The sequence below is a fragment of the Rhamphochromis longiceps genome, linkage group LG17 (assembly GCF_057381845.1).
Source record: "Rhamphochromis longiceps isolate RC_006_pf linkage group LG17, R_longiceps_female_GT1.1, whole genome shotgun sequence".
Taxonomy (NCBI): Eukaryota; Metazoa; Chordata; class Actinopteri; order Cichliformes; family Cichlidae; genus Rhamphochromis; species Rhamphochromis longiceps.
In genome coordinates this window covers 42,235,954-42,252,396 of record NC_140573.1, presented here as the reverse complement: position 1 = coordinate 42,252,396, position 16,443 = coordinate 42,235,954, and the positions used below count along the sequence as shown (strand labels likewise).

The 16,443-nt window shown below is 44.9% G+C and overlaps 1 protein-coding gene across 2 annotated transcripts in view; it reads left to right on the top strand.

Moving 5' to 3' along the window:
* The first annotated feature begins 116 nt into the window (after positions 1-116).
* braf (B-Raf proto-oncogene, serine/threonine kinase) overlaps positions 117-16,443 on the top strand; it is a 32,291-nt gene continuing 15,964 nt past the window's right edge. For both annotated transcript variants that reach the window (XM_085386432.1, XM_085386431.1), the window contains exons 1-4: positions 117-1,315; positions 11,926-12,027; positions 12,134-12,421; positions 14,151-14,254. In XM_085386432.1, coding sequence (XP_085242558.1) covers positions 1,160-1,315; positions 11,926-12,027; positions 12,134-12,421; positions 14,151-14,254 — 650 coding nt within the window. In that variant the 5' untranslated portion in view covers positions 117-1,159. The remainder of the gene's footprint in view (positions 1,316-11,925; positions 12,028-12,133; positions 12,422-14,150; positions 14,255-16,443) is intronic.

The window sequence follows — 16,443 nt, the reverse complement described above, 5'->3', positions numbered from 1 at the left end:
TTATTGCCTTTAAAGAGGAAAAATCAAGAAGAGGGAGATAAAATCCCTCCATGTAGGAAACGCTCAGCATATGCTGCTATCCACAGTCTGTTTTTCTGGGTCGACCTGCGGACGTGAGCACATGTGGGCATTAAACAATTTGTGGCTGGTGGAGTCATCGACCAATCGGGATGATTGCCAGCTCCTACTGTCCAAGAGTTGAAGTATCATTGGGCAACATACTGAACCCTGAGACACTCCGATGGATACTGTGTGTGTGTGTGTGTGTGTGTGTGTGTGTGTGTGTGTGTGTCGGTCGGTCGGTCGGACAGTACTTGGGCACAGATAAAAGCACTGAGTGTGTGCGACTGGGTGAATGAGGCGTCTCATTGTAGGAGAAAGTGCTTCGAGTGCTCACATTGAGTATTAAGGTGTTCTTTAAGTAGCAGCCCATCCATTTACTGCATTCTGACTTCCGTGACATTAAGAAAAAGGTTTGCTATTGCAGGTAGTTACTAAACCAGGGGTGGGGAACTCCAGGCCTCCAGGGCCCGTGTCCTGCAGGTCTTAGATGTGTCCTTGATCCAACACAGCTGATTTAAATGTCTTGAAGTTCTCCAGAGGTCTGGTTATGAACTAATCATTTGATTCAGGTATCTAGAACCTGCAGGACACCGGCCCTGGACACTTGGAGTTCCCCACTTGTGATCTATAAGAAGGCTGCTAAATAAGTGGACTTGATGTGAATAAAAGTTTTAATTCAATGTTGTTAATGTTCGGGTCTCACTGCATTGCCATCTTTGTGCGGACTTGTTTCACTTTGGCTGAGCGCACACTCATAATCAGCCACGGTTCGCTCATGCTAAGCCCGCGTTTCCTACCACGCTGAGTACTGAGGGGCTGAATCCTGGCACTCGGCACGCTTCAGGTCATCCAGGGTTGCTACCTTGCAGCACTCCTGCGTGTTCAGCGTCCCGGGCACCTGAAGCTCCCAGCGGCAGGTGGACGCAGGAAGGCTGTAAGAAGCTCTCCGTGGTCGTTTCAAACGGCTGCTTTTTCCGGTTTTACTCAATCGAAAGAGGTCCGGAGCTCTGGCCCGTGCCTCTGTCTCCCCCTCCTGTCCTCAGCACCGGGTTGCGTTTTCCTCGATTATTTTCCACTCACTTTCTCGCAGTTTAAAATGGCGGCGTTGAGCAGCGCCGAGTCCCCACCGCCCGTCTTTAACGGAGACACTACGGAGCTGGAGCCGGGCAGGGAGCGGGGCCTGGACGAGCTGGGCGCCGGACTGGACTCGTCCTGCTCGTCGGGGATCCCGGGAGGTCCGCAGGATGAGGAGGTAAGCCCCACGGCAGCGGGTCGAAGCTGGGCAGGGGACACGGGCTCCGAGCGGAGGTAATTGGATGGAAAGGTTCGGGAAACGGCGGCTGGAGCCCGGGCGGTGGGCTGCGGCGCAGGGCTGGAAATGCGAGCGGCCCCGGCTCACCCGGCTCGCGGGCCGGGCTCCGTGGCGGGGGAAGCTCCGGCTGCGGAGCTGTGTTTGTGTCGGGCCTGCTCGCCTCTCTCTCCAGCCTCACAGCATCTGCAGCCTGCTGCGACAACAGCACGCGCACACACGCGCGCGCGCACACACCGCTGTTCAAAGCACAAAGACGCAGTTTAGCGCTTCGTGCTGTGTCGTGCGGAATTGTGGTGCGGACAAAGTTTGACGGCGAGCGGTGCTGCGAGGCCTGCGCTCAGAAGGCTGCTGATGGTGGACCTGGAGGCTAGCCCGAGTCGTGCTTGTGGTGTTTGAGGTGTGATTTAGCCACACATGCTACTTTTATTAATGTGACACAAGATGACTAGCATCTCCGCAACTCCTCCACACGCAGAAAGCATCAGGCTGTGTCCTCAGCGGTGTCTGCACCGACCACGTAGCCTAGCCTTGATTCTGCAGGTCACAGGCCTCCCTGCTGGACCACGACAGCAGCCTGAAGCACACAGCAGGATAGCTTTGTGTCAAAGTTTGGAACAAACAACACTGCAGCTCATGTCTGACGTGAACACATTTCCCTGCTATGTCATACAGAACATGAGAAATCCGCCACAGGCTTTGGCAGCACCCATCTTAGAATAGAATAGAATAGAATTCAACTTTATTGTCATTGCACATGCACAGGTACAGGGCAACGAAATGCAGTTTGCATCCATCCAGAAGTGCTTTAGTGATATAGATATATTACAATATATATTAGCAATAATATAGATATGTGAGTATATTACAGAAATTAGGGTCCAGAACTCCTGCGTGAACATTTGGAGAGTTCCTGTGTCCACGTCTCTGTCACTGCAGCTCTGTAGTGAGAGCTCCAGGGGCCCGAGCTCACCAGAGACTAAAAATAAAAGCATTTAAAGACTGCGCTGACTCTGGATTTTAGTCTCTGGAGCATCTGCGGTGTGTCGGCTACAGGCGCATCTGCTGGTTTCTCTTCAAATGTCTATAATCACAAATCTGAGCTCAGGTATGACTCTGAGGCCTCTTCATAAAATGGTTTAGTGTGTATTTTAGACGGGCTTTTTTCATGTGCCATTCAAACTCCAGATAACATCTGGTGCAGGACGTGTTGAGCCCTGGTCCACGCACACAGCGCTGTTTTATATGAAAAACTGCAGATGAAGTCTCACCTGTCCCTGCTGCACCGTTCTCCAGCAGCTGGTTTGAGTCGTTTCTGGATCATCTCTCTCACTGCGTCTCACTGAGAATATTCCATGTTTGGTTACAATTATTTTATGGCTCTAACTACAGATTTAAAGGGAAACCTGGGATGAATATTTTGGTGCCTCAGTTTGGACATCACCCTGAGAGGATTAAACGTCGTCCCAGAACACTGGGATAATTCAAGGCTGCTAACTGTACAGTACAGTTAGCAAACTGTGATCCATCGGTTATCCAGCTCTGCTGCTGTGCAGCTGGATAGATAATCAGTCTTTATTCCCTAACATGACCTTCATGTTGCATTTCCCAGCATGTCTCAAGCTGTGTAAACATAAACAATCAGTAAACCGTAGCTTTTCTGACCCTATTTAAAAATAATCATTTCTAAATTCTGTAAGTTTGTGTTTGGCTGGTTATTGAATTAGCTTCACTCTGATTATTTTCAGGACTTTGTAGGACGGAGAAACTATTTGAACCTGCTGTGCATTGGAAACTTGGATAAAGCTCCAAAGTGACTGAAATAATGAGAGCTGAGCTTGAGCTGCGACTGTGTTTGATGGTGCTTTTCAGTTGCATTCTGTTCATCCAAAATTGGACATGTCAGTAATGGATTGCATTTATAAAGCGCTTTTCTAGGCACCCAAATTCCACTATTCATTCACTCTCACATTCACACACTGCAGGCAAACCACAGTTGTAGCCACAGCTGACAGAAGCCAGGCTGACATATCGCGCCATCGGCCCCTCTGGCCATCACCAGTAGGCGGTAGGTGAAGTGTCTTGCCCAAGGACACAACGACCAGGACAGAGAGAGCTGGGGGATCCAACCGGCAACCTTCCGGTTACAGATGAGCTTTCCAACCCCCTGAACCAACTGTCACAAATGTCCATATTTAGAGGATGTGGTCATTAATGTGTGACCAGAGTCCAGGTGTGGAAATCCCAGGAAGCTGATTCTGTTCATCTGGACCATGAACACAATCAAAAGTTGATTCATGTCCAGATGAACAGAATCATGGAGACTTTTGAGAGCTGGGTCTGTCTGTTTGCAGCAGAGCTTGACACTGAGAGGAAAAGTCAAAGATGGTGAGGATGGATTATTGATTAATGCTGGGGAACCGTTGTTTTAACATTAGTATAAAAAGCTTTGGTTTAAAAACTCCCCCTTTTTTCTAAAAGTGCAATTCACATCACTTAGTGTGTGCACAGAGCACCACATCCAAACAGTACTGGTTTCCAGGTATGAGGAGTTGGACCATAAAACATTATCAGTGGAAACCAGCTGTCCAGCGATCAGCTGTGAGCCACACACGGAGGTCAGATGACAGGTGGGGGGGAGCAAAGTGCAGAGATGACCAGCAAAATGCGATGAAGCACAGGAGAGCAAAGATGTGGAGTAGTGGCATAAAAAGCTTGAAGGAGTGGAAGAGAGGAGGCCAGAGGAGGCATCGCTTCAGTTTCCCAAATGATTGATCCTCAGCAACAGAGCAGCTGTTCATGGGCAGCGTTAGGACAGTGATACGTTTTTAAGAAAGCCAAACTTTTGTTTCAGAGACAGATCAAACGGCTAACTGCAGGCCTGGAAGGGAAATCTCGCTCTAGCATCTCCTGACTCGAAGCGATTAGCCGCCTCCTAACGCTAAAGAGTGTAAAGCAGTCAAAGTGCATCGCTGTGGTGGAGAATCGTCAGTGAGATCAGAGAAGACATAGAAATGTCCGCTTTCCTTCCCAGACATCAACATCATCTTGTCTCCTCTGCCTGTCTTCTTTGACAATGAGACGATGCCATGTATTTATTTGTTATCTGTTTATTAGAGATTTGAGCCTCTTTTATTTCCCCAAGTTAATTAGTATTGTTTTACATTTATATATTTGTTTTACACGCATGAAGTCAAGTGTATAGAGCGTAGCATGATGACCGCTGCATGACCCTGCGGCTAAACTGAATGCCTCACATTACACTTCCACTATAATAAAAACAGTTTTGTCTGAGAGGGCCATGAGATATGAGGAAAATCTGATATCACGATATTTTACCTGATATCACGATATTTTTATCTGATATCACGATATGTGTAAATAACCTTAAATGTTATTTTTAACCATGTAGTGCCGAACACTGCGCTGGTTTACTTATTCAAATAGACATGAAAACAAAAAGTCTGAATGAATTGAAACGTTTGATTTTACCCACACAGAGGTTTTCCACAAATGACTGTGACAGTAAGTCTGTGGTCAACACTAAAAAGGGTGCTCTGTTTTATTTATAACATATAAAAATGAGAAAATAAAAAAATGTGATGACCTCAGATTACAGACACAAGTCTGGATAGCGACTATAAAACGACTAACCGTCACAGGTAGTTTATTTAACTTGTTCTTTGGTGCGTAGAGAGACGGTCACATGCAGAGTTGTAAACATTCATTTTGCAGGTAATGACTTTTCAGCTGGTGGAAGACATTTGTGGCGCTGCTGCCTTTTAGCGACAATAGTTTTACAGCATGTTTGTCAAATTACCGCATTTTGCAAACAGCTTATGATAAAGCGATTTCAGCCATGGAAAAACTAGCGATACATCGAGTAAGTTCGATATATCGCCAGCCCCTACTTCACAAACATAAAAATAGACTTAGTGTTATACTAATACTTGAACTGATTACCGCTATAAACAAAATAACTGCATTTATTTTGCTAGTACTAGCTACGAACAGGCAATGACAGAACAGCAGTGAAAATGTATGCTATGTCTTCTAATGATGCTGCCTAAGGGAAGCATGTATAATGTAAACAGAATTGGTCCTAGCACTGAACCCTGTGGAACTCCATAATTAACCTCAGTGTGTGAAGAGGACTCTCCATTTACATGCACAAACTGGAGTCTATTAGATAGATATGATACAAACCACTGCAGTGCAGTACCTGTAATACCTACAGCATGTTCTAATCGCTCTAATAGGATATTATGGTCGACAGTATCGAACGCTGCACTGAGGTCTAGCAGGACAAGCACAGAGATGAGTCCACTGTCAGAGGCCATAAGAAGATCATTTGTAACCTTCACTAAAGCTGTTTCTGTGCTGTGATGAGCTCTGAAACCTGACTGAAACTCTTCAAATAAACCTCTGCAGATGATCTGTTAGCTGTTTGACAACTACTCTTTCAAGGATGTTTGATATAAAGGAAGGTTGGAGATTGGCCTATAATTAGCTAAGACTGCTGGGTCTAGAGATGCTTTTTGAGTAAAGGTTTGACTACAGCCAGCTTGAAGGCCTGTGGTACATAGCTGATTATTAGGGATAGGTTGATCATATTTAAGATCGAAGCATTAATTAATGGCAGGACTTCTTTGAGCAGTTTTGTAGGAATGGGGTCTAAAAGACACGTTGATGGTTTGGAGGAAGTAATTATTGAAGTTAACTCAGAAAGATCAATTGGAGAAAAAGAGTCTAACTTAACATCAATGGTACTAAGAGTAGCTGTAGATAATATTACATCTGTGGGATGATTACTGGTAATTTTTTCTCTAATGATAAAATTTTTATTTGTGAAGAAGTTCATGAAGTCATTACTAGTTAACGTTAAAGGGATGGTTGGCTCAACAGAGCTCTGACTGTTTGTCAGCCTGGCTACAGAGCTGAAGAGAAACCTGGGGTTGTTCTTATTTTCTTCAATCAGTGATGAATAGTAAGATGTTCTGGCTCTGTGGAGGGCTTTCTTATAAAGCAGCAAACTATTTCTCCAGGCTAAATGATGATCCTCTAAATTTGTGACACGCCATTTCCTCTCCAGATTACGAGTCATCTGCTTTAGGCTACGTGTTTGAGAATTATACCACGGAGTCAGGTACTTCTGATTAGAGACCTTAGTTTTCACAGGAGCTACAGTATCCAGAGTCGTACGTAGTGAGGAGGTGAAATTATTAACAAGATGATCGACCTCTGTTGGAGCAGCGTTCAGGTAGCTGCTCCGCTCTGTGTTGGTACAGGGCATTGAAGAAGGAAGTGACTTGTGAAGTCACTTCCTAGCACTCACTTGAGTCAGCCCTCTGCTTTGTGCTCTGCTCAGCTGTCTGTCCTCCAGGTTCCCTGTCCTACTTCAGTAGGGGAGGCATAATTGGCTGTTGTGGCGTCAGCCTCTCCTTCACCACAGCCGGAACCCACTGCTCCATCCCTGCTCTGCAGCTCAGCCACAAACAACACCCAGCCATGCATATAGCAAGTCTCATTACCATCTTATAACCGTCTGCTTCCCTCTTGCTGCTATCCTACTTTGACGCTTCACCCCTGCACTCACCTCCACTCTGCCTGCACTCTTTTCTTCACCCCTCATGTGCACTGTTCACTTCTTTCGATGGTCCCAGCTACTGAAGCTCTTCTACCATCACTGTCTCTACTCCTTGCGTCTGCACTGTCCCACCTGCCCGACTCGTATTTATACTTATGCTTCTATTGATTTTCATCTCTTCTCTCCAGAGCATTCCTCCACCTCATAGGATATTGGATTTCTACTCTCACTACAGATGAGTGTCGTCTGCAAACAGGTGCTTCTCTGGCCTCACCTGTCACTCTGCCCATTAGCACTGCACACCAGAGTGGGCTCAGAGCAGATCCCTGATGTAATCTCACCATCCTTACGCCCGTCCTGCACCACCCTCACATACTTCTCTGCCACTCTTGATTTCTTCATGCAGAACCACAGCTCCTCTCTTGGCACTGTATCATCTGCTTTCTCTGATCCATAAAGACTCGGTGAAGCGTCACATCTGTAGTGCTCTTCCACTCGGTGCATGAAACCATACTGCCACGCACTGATTGACACCTCTCTTCTTAACCTGGCTTCAAATCTTTCCCATGTCTTCATGGTATGCCTCATCAGCTTTGTCCCTCTGTTTTGTTCTGCAGCTCTGTACATCACCCTTGTTCCTGACACTTGGTCGACTAAACGAGGAAAAGTAAACTGGACTAAACTAGAGATGGACCGATCCGATATTACGTATCGGTATCGGTCCGATACTGACCTAAATTACTGGATCGGATATCGGAGAAAAATAAAAAATGTAATCCGATCCATTAAATATCACGAAAGCACCTCACAAAACTTGCAACACGCTGTAACTCACCTCAGAACGTTAGCACGTCGGAGCAGTATGCATCACGTGATAGAGCGGCTGTGGCATGCGGGACCTGTCGGTGGTCTGGATAGCATTTGGAGCTTCGCTAGCAACCCAGCATTTCATCTCCGATAAAGTTATCCCCGAGAGAAGTAAAGCAAGTGTGTAAGTCCATCTCTGAATGTTTGTAAAGCATTCCTGCGTTAAGCTTAACAAGCGATATATGGAGCGACTGCCTCTTCTTGCTGCTACTTCAATCATGAAACTGCTTAACGATCAGCTGATCGGCTTTTCTGTCGCGAGTCCGTGTCTCTAGTTTGCTTTTGGCCCACTTTGCACCAGAAAGAGGAAACCAGCGGCTGAACAACAGCAGCACGTTTAAGCTTGATCAGCTGTTGTTAGAATTTATTTAATATTACTTTCTACACCAGGATCTTTTTCTACGTAGCTGACGCTGGTAACTGTGCAGGGGCGGATCTAGCAAAGTTTAGCCAGGGGGGCCGATAGGGCATTAACAGGGAAAAGGGGGCACAAAGACATACTTTTCTTTCTTATTCTCATTTAAAATGTCGAGCTTTTAATAAATAATTATCTGACACCCAAAGTTTTAATTTGATGCAAAATGAATAGAAGTCAATTACTGTATATAGTGACTATTAAGTCTAATATATATATACCCTAGTAAGCTATAGTACTTTTTCCTTTGGGAAGGTACCATCTGTGCAGTCTGCAATTTTGTTGAAGAAAGATGTTGAATCTATTTAATATTTCTTGAAAAATAATTGATTTCTGTGCATTTTTTTTCCACACTGCATCAAATTAAGGTTGATTACGTCGATTAAGCATCATGAGGTGGAGCGTGAGGGGTGGTTCCCTATTTTTTATTTATTTATTTTTATTGTTGCTGGGAGTTGGAACCCTATTAGTTAGGTTGCTTAATATATATGCTAAGTAGGGCTGCCACGATTACGTCGACTATCAAAATCGTCGACGACTGATTTAATAGTCGACGCGTCGTTTGAAGCTTTGTAAGATCCCAAAAGACGCAGGAATAAGTAGCAGGATTTAAGAGTGTAATAACGGACTGAAACAGAAGATGGCAGCACTGCATGTACAAGGATGCCAGCTGCCGTTAAACCCCGAAGAAGAAGAAGCAGCAGCTGTGTCCCAGAATTCATAGCGCGGCCCAGCTCAGTTTCCAACAATGGCGGCAGCTAGTTAGTTTTAATATTACTCTTATTATTCTTTCTGGGTCACAAAATAAACGTTTAACATATTTTCAGGCGAGAATGTAGCTGTGTAAACCTCAAATATCGGCTCAGTTTATCAGGACACCACATATTTTCAAAAGCGCTCCGACGTTTTCGGAGACGTCTGTTACCCACTAGCTCGATAGCTAGCCGGGGGCAAGGCTAACTAGAGCCGTGAGAACACCGGACTCCCGGCAAATTGTTTTCAAACCCACCGCCGTCTTTCGCTACTCAGGTTAAACATGATATATGAGTCACTTAGATAACTTAAAATGTTATTGTTTGGCTTTTTTCAGTGTTTTATTTGTTCCTGAGTAAATCGGTTTGGCTGAGATTAAAGTTATAGTTTTTACACAGCTGAATAAACATCAAGCAGACAGCTGATTATCAGAAGTGTGAGATGCTCCAGAATTTACTCCGGTGTCCTGTTAAATTTTAGATAGCAAGGAGTTTATTAAACTTCACCGAAACAATCTGCAAATTTCATTAAAATTTAATAAACTATCATCTTGTCTTTATTTTTAGTTAGCACAGACCTTAAACACTTCAAGCTGTAAGCTAATGATAGTTATATAAGAGCAGATGCTGCTGGTGCAATAAGCTGTACGTTTTACATCCAATGGATGATGATCTGATTAGTCGACTAATCGCAGAAATAATCGGTGACTAGTCGACTATCAAAATAATCGTTTGTGGCAGCCCTAATGCTAAGTACTCTTTAAAATACCAGAATAGGGAGGATGGTGTAGGTTTAAGTTTATTAGATTGATCAGTATTGCTGAACTATGAAATTTTTTTTTTTGCATACAGGTATAACAGAATAGCTTTAGTGTAGTTGTTGTTTTAAACTTGAGTATGAACTTATACAAAATGCAGCAAGATATTTAAAAAACAGTTTTGTTGATTAAAAAACACTATATCGGATTCATATCGGTATCGGCAGATATCCAAATTTATGATATCGGTATCGGACATAAAAAAGTGGTATCGTGCCATCTCTAGACTAAACGACTAATCTCAAATCAAGAAACACTCGGATATTAAGTGACGTTTGAGAACCGTTTAATGGAAAATGTCAAAAACTAATAAGGTGTTTTAAACCATTATTCACGTTCTTCAATCATGAATGATGCCGCATAAATGTGTAGCACTTCACATCGTTAAACATTTTCTTTCACTTACTGACCTCCTCACCCAACGCTAAGGCGTAGACCAGGGGTGGGCAACTCCAGGCCTCGAGGGCCGGTGTCCTGCAGGTTTTAGATGTGTCCTTGATCCAACACAGCTGATTCAAATGGCTAAATTACTTCCTTAACATGTCTTGTAAGTTCTGCAGAGGCCTGGAAAGGAACTAATCATTTGGTGTGCTGACCCAGGGTGAGATCCTGCAGGACACCGGCCCGCGAGGCCTGGATCGCTCACCCCTGGCATAGACCATCTACCTTTCAGCGAAAGCTAATTTCTGCTTCCTGTCGCCTGCATTGTAGATGATGACTTTGTGTCCACAGAATAATGATACAGTCGGGACAACAGTGAGAAAGAAACGTAGGGCTGAGCTGTCCTTCCTTTAGCTCTAAGCTCTCTTTTCCTTTCCTGTGCTGTCTGTCTTGGGGGAATTAGCTCTCACTTCTCTCTATGCGAGTAATACAGTAGCATTAGCATTAGCTGACACACTGAAGCACTTTGTGTATTTACTGTGTGTTTTACACGTTACTGTCTCCATCCTCGCTCCGCTCCAACACTCGCTGAAGTGCCTCAAACAACAACTTGTAGATATTACAGTAATCAGTAACAGAGTACTGTTTCAGTAATTGTAGTTACAATTGTGCTGCTACTTGTGTTAACAAAATTCTCGCTTATCTGCACATGGGTGGGTAGAAAGAGGGAAAAACATCGAGCTTGCTGCTTTTCGTCCCGCTACAGGCCCGATGTCAAAGTAAGTGTAGATATGGTCACTACGTTAGTGCTTTAGAGCAATTAAAAATAAGAGTGCAACAGTAAAACTGCACCCAGGACAGAAGCGGCTACATCGTGCTGAACTTCATCAGGTAACAAAGGCAGCGGCGCAGCATCCATGTCAACCTGTTCGTGTTTGTGAAGGAGAATCGCTGTAACGGTCGCTCTGGTGTTCATCTTCACTGCGTGTGTTTGGTTTGAGTTCATGAACAAACTGAAAGAAAAATGGTGTGTGTGTGTGTGTGTGTGTGTGTGTGTGTGTGTGTGTGTGTGTGTGTGTGTGTGTGTGTGTGTGTGTGTGTGTGTGTGTGTGTGTGAGCATAAGGATTTTTGTTGGTGTGAGTCTGTAGTCTCAGATTTATATTGCGAGCTGGTAATTATGCAATATTTCAGATCATTTTACAGACAAAGACAAAAGTAATGTAACAGGTGTACTCTGGTAGAAACTAAGTAACATTTGGTTTAAAGAAAAGTAATGAGTAATGTGTAAACATTACTTTTTTTGAGTAATGAACCTAATGCTGGTTCCGGCCCACCTTTAACCCCTGAGTGTAGCAATATAAATGATGCATAAATTATTTGGTTTTGCTCGTTTCATCTCTCGGCATGTGATAAGCCCGGTGATGGAGGGTTGGCTTTTGTGTTGTTCTTTCCTACCCCCGTGACAAAAATGTACCACAGGTGTCTCCACCAAACACCCAGCGATCGAACACCAACCTGTTAGTAAAGCAGCTACAGCCCCAGTGTCCCCAGCTACTTCACAGAGGTCCTAAAAGTAGAAAGAACCAATTAAATACTTTATTTTTTATTGTTTTTTACTGATTACATCTGTACATCTCCAGGGGTGTCCATGTTATCTGATCCTGGTAAAGCTGGTATGATAATGTGTTTTTTAGTCGTGCAGGTATTTACGTTTTACCCTGTTTCCTTGCAGATCTGGAACATCAAACAGATGATAAAGTTAACACAAGAACATCTGGAGGCTCTCCTGGACAAGTTTGGCGGAGAACACAACCCTCCCTCCATTTATCTAGAGGTAAGATCGTTTCGGCTTATGTGAACAGAACTTGCTGTGACCCTCGTAAATGTCACCGGAGGTGTTGAAGCTGTCGAGTTCGTTCCTCACGGTTCTTCTTTGGCAGGCCTATGAGGAGTACACCAGCAAACTGGACGCTCTGCAGCAGAGGGAGCAGCAGCTGCTGGAGGCCATCGGGAACAGCGCAGACTTCTCCTGCTCTCAGTCTGCTATACCAGCCCTTCTGGAAGTCAAGATAGGAGGTTGTGGGGTTGGTGCAGGGCCTCAGGCTTTCCACTCGGCCCCAAACACTTTGGCTGTCCTGCAGACCCCCACTGACACAAGCCGAGCCAACCCTCGCTCCCCCCAGAAACCCATTGTCAGGGTCTTCCTGCCCAACAAACAGCGAACAGTGGTAAGTGAGAGCCACTCTCTCGGGATGCTTATGTGGATTTTAAGGCACGAAAGTCTGATTGACGAGGCTCCTGAGAGCCAGCGCTTCATTTGCAGCAGCAGATATTAGATGTTCAGAGTTGATACATCCTCTTGGTGAGCTTTGCATCTGGTCTTTCACAAACTGCTTTTTCATGTTGACTTAGTTTTTGCTGAGTTAATGATGATACAGTGTAACATGTAACGTGTTGCTGAGGAACACGTGATTATTATTTTGTCATAAAACCTCAGAGATGAAAGACGGCGTGCAGCCTTTTTGACTTTAGGTTGCACAAAGTGCTCGGTCTCACTCGCTGTCAGATGCTCACAGCAATACAAATCTAGTTTAAAATAAAACGTGGTTTTACATTAAGGCATAAATATTATAAGTCCCTTTATGTATTTGTATTTCCATTCAGTTGACAGTCGAGCATTGGGCAGATACTAACCCTGAATCTCAGAGTTAGTATGACTGTTGGATAAAAAGCACGTGGGTGTAGGAAAAAAAAGTGCTTGTGTGAATGGCTGAATGAGGCAAGTTGTCTAAAGTGGTTGGAGTAGAAAAGCGCTGTATCAGAACCAGTCCATTTACTGTTCAACATCTTAATCCATCACCAGAGAAATGCACTCGTGAAGCAGCAAAAAGGGTCCGACAGAAAATGATTGATGCACGTTGTTCAGTCTGACTCGTGCAGCTCATCCTGCACCGTGGCTGTAACAGCTGTGGTCGGTGGTGTCCATCATGGACATCAGCTTGGCTCTTCCTCTGAATTATTGTTGCACATTTGAGGAAACATCAGGCTTGATTTAAACATTGCATTCTTAACTTTGAAAAGTAAAATGTGACTAAAGATTATAGCCAAGAAGACGTACTGACTTGGTATTTATTACTAAGACAAACTCTTTGCTTATTATAAAAAAAAAAGTCCCGCAGATCGACTCAGACATGTACAGGACGGCTGCTTCTCTTTTCTGTCTCTGGCTAAACGTAGTTCTGTGTGACAGCGTCTGGCTCAGCTTGGGAGTAATTCGGAGCCTCTGTGACGGACTTGTGTGGTGATTTCTGCATAAATCTGCACAAAACTTCAGTTTGTCATTAACCTCCTAGGACCTGCGTCCACATGTGTGGGCATCACATTTTGGTTTATTTAGACCAAAATACTCAATTTTGTTCTACAAGGGCCTGATATCCACTTACGAGGACTTTATGCTGCCACTGTTCTGTCGAAATTTCAAACGAATATCTTCATATGTGGCTCTGATTTTTCTTAGAAACAAAAATCGGGTAAAGAAAAAAAATCTGGTAATTCTTTGTTTTTACGTTCATCAGGTCCCAATCAGCCCAAATATCAAAGAGAGATTAAAAATGCTGCTGTGGAAGAGTTCGGGTCTTAGCAGGTTGAAGTGCATTCACAGGTCTGCTGTGGTTTAATGCAGACGAAGGCTGAGAGCATTAGTCTGACCCATAAAGTCAGAGTAAAGCTTCCAGCGAGGCCCAGCCCTGCACGTCAGCTGGATCGTCGGTGTTCTGGTTCTCTGAATGTTGACGATCGGCGGAGGTCGGGCGAGGTGACTGAATGTAATACTACTGTACTGGCAGCCTTCCCTGAAGCGATGACCTGTGGCTGCTGGCTGAGAGATGTAAAACCCAAACCTGGTTACATCCTGTCATTTCTGTGTCAGTTCAGTGAGTGTCGTTGTGCTGCCTTCAGGTGCCGGCACGCTGTGGGATGACTGTGAGGGACTCCCTGAAGAAAGCCTTGATGATGCGAGGACTCATTCCAGAGTGCTGTGCAGTCTATAGGATACAGGATGGGTAGGTGTCTCACAGACTTATCAGTCGCTGTTTCGTGTCACTGCGTCTCCTCGCGTCTTCACGTCTTGACTCCTCCCAGCGAGGATGTTTGAGAAAGATGTGAAGAAGCTGCCAGATGAGAGGACTGTGCTAGTGATTTAATTCTTAGCATAAAACCTGAATTCACCAAGTTATTACAGTTTGTGTTTAAAGGGTCAACTTCACTGTGACATTATGTTAATTTTACCTCTGCTGCCTCGTTACAGATATTATAAGAATGGACTGATGTCGATGTCACGTGCAGATTCCCTGTCTGGCAGTCAGGATACTTCCAATTTAATGTTTAGCCAGTTTTTTGCTTCAGGCCTTTATCTGCAGACATAAGAACTATAGTATGAAAATGAGTTTGGTAACAGCTGGGAATCTCTGTTTACTGCTTCTGAATGATTAAGAGAGCAAATAGCAGCTAACGGCTACTTCATGAAATGTGGTGAGTGTGAGCGCCTCTGTGAAAGCAGAAGTTTGAGTAGTTGGCTGCTTTGGTTCAGATGTGTGTGGCACAATGACCCACAGGATCGGACACCTCAGCGAATTTACCCCGAGGTCTGAATGTGCACCACTTTAAAACAAACCCAAGAACTACAGCTTAGACCAGCGGTCCCAACCTTCTTTAAGGTGTGGTGGATAAATACGACAGAAAAATGATACGACCGAGACAAAAACGGGGCTCTTATTTAAATATAATAAGTGCGAATTCACTGTGTAGTTGTGTAACTTTATTCGCAGCGTCCTCCTGAAATGCGCCAACAACATTGAGAGCAACGTCCTCCTCTCTGCCCCTTAATGCCCTCTGGTCGCTATGGTAACGCGTAACTATTTCTTTCAAAATAAGACACAACTACAACACGGGAAAAGACCCGGGGAAACGGAGTTGACGATAAAAACCCTGAAAACCGTAAATTTCACACCCAAGCCTCAACTCTCGCGACCCGGCACCAAACGACTCACAGACCGGCGCCGGGTTGGGGACCGCTGGCTTAGACTATCGGCCTCAGTTAGCACTTTAAAGTTAACGTTCATAACAGTCTAACTAGAACAAGTGTGGCACGTTTGGAGGGGCTGCGAGGGAAAGCTTCTCTCTAAAAAGAACACGATCGCAGGTTTTTAAAGCTACATGTGGATAACCACAAAACTTCTGAAACCACGTCATACAGCATATCGGCACAAAGACCTCGTACCAGCTGTCAAGCACAGTAGTGGAGGGGCACAGCCGCTAGACCTGGGCACCTTCCAACAGTCGTACTTCCGATGGGAAGCATATTTGGCTGCAGACTGGAGCAGCCAGGCATCAAACCACCAACCTTCAAGATAGTAGAGGTTAAGCTCCACCTTCTGAGCTACAGCCACATAATGTGAGGCCACGTGTCTCACAGTCACAGGGATGGCGCAGTCCTCAGAGCGCACCTGCAGAGTGTTGTCAGATGGAGATGGTGTCCAACATGGGCCACACCTGAATGTGCTCCATCAGTGTGTCCAGTGCATCCTGGGTCCATGGCCGACTCTTCCGGCCCACTTGTCAAAAAAAACAAAAACAAAACTATTTTCTAAGTAAATATATTTGTAAAGGTGCTACTGACTTGAAGTTCTCACAGCACAGTCCATCCAGTCCACACATGCAAAGAAGTTATGTGCAATAATCAGAAATGGGCAGCAGTGCAGAGGATAAGCTAATCGCTAATCGCCACTTCTCCACCCCCGTTGCCATATTGCCTGTTTGACGCGCTGTTTTTGAAAGGAGGGAACCTCCTCTCACTGGATGCCTCCTGGCTGAGGTGTTCCAGGCATGTCCCAACAGGGCAGACTCTGGAGAGGCTACATCTCTCGGCTGGAGTTCCCCTGGATAAGCTGAAGGAGGTGGCTGGTGAGAGGGAGGTCTGGGCTTCTCTGATTAGGCTGCTGCCCCACGATCCGCCCCGGATATACGTGGGTGGATGGATGTATGGATGGAATGGCACATCGCTGCAAAATTAATGTCCGTAAACTTTAACTCAAACTAAAACAACGGCGTAAAGATGGGAGGGCCAAACTTTCTCCAGCACGATGTGACACACCGATAACACCATACACAAAATGCTGACGTCAGGTTATTGCTTCTGAAGGTTTTCATAGGCCTATGTGTTGGGACCGCCATATGGCCATCGGGTATTTTT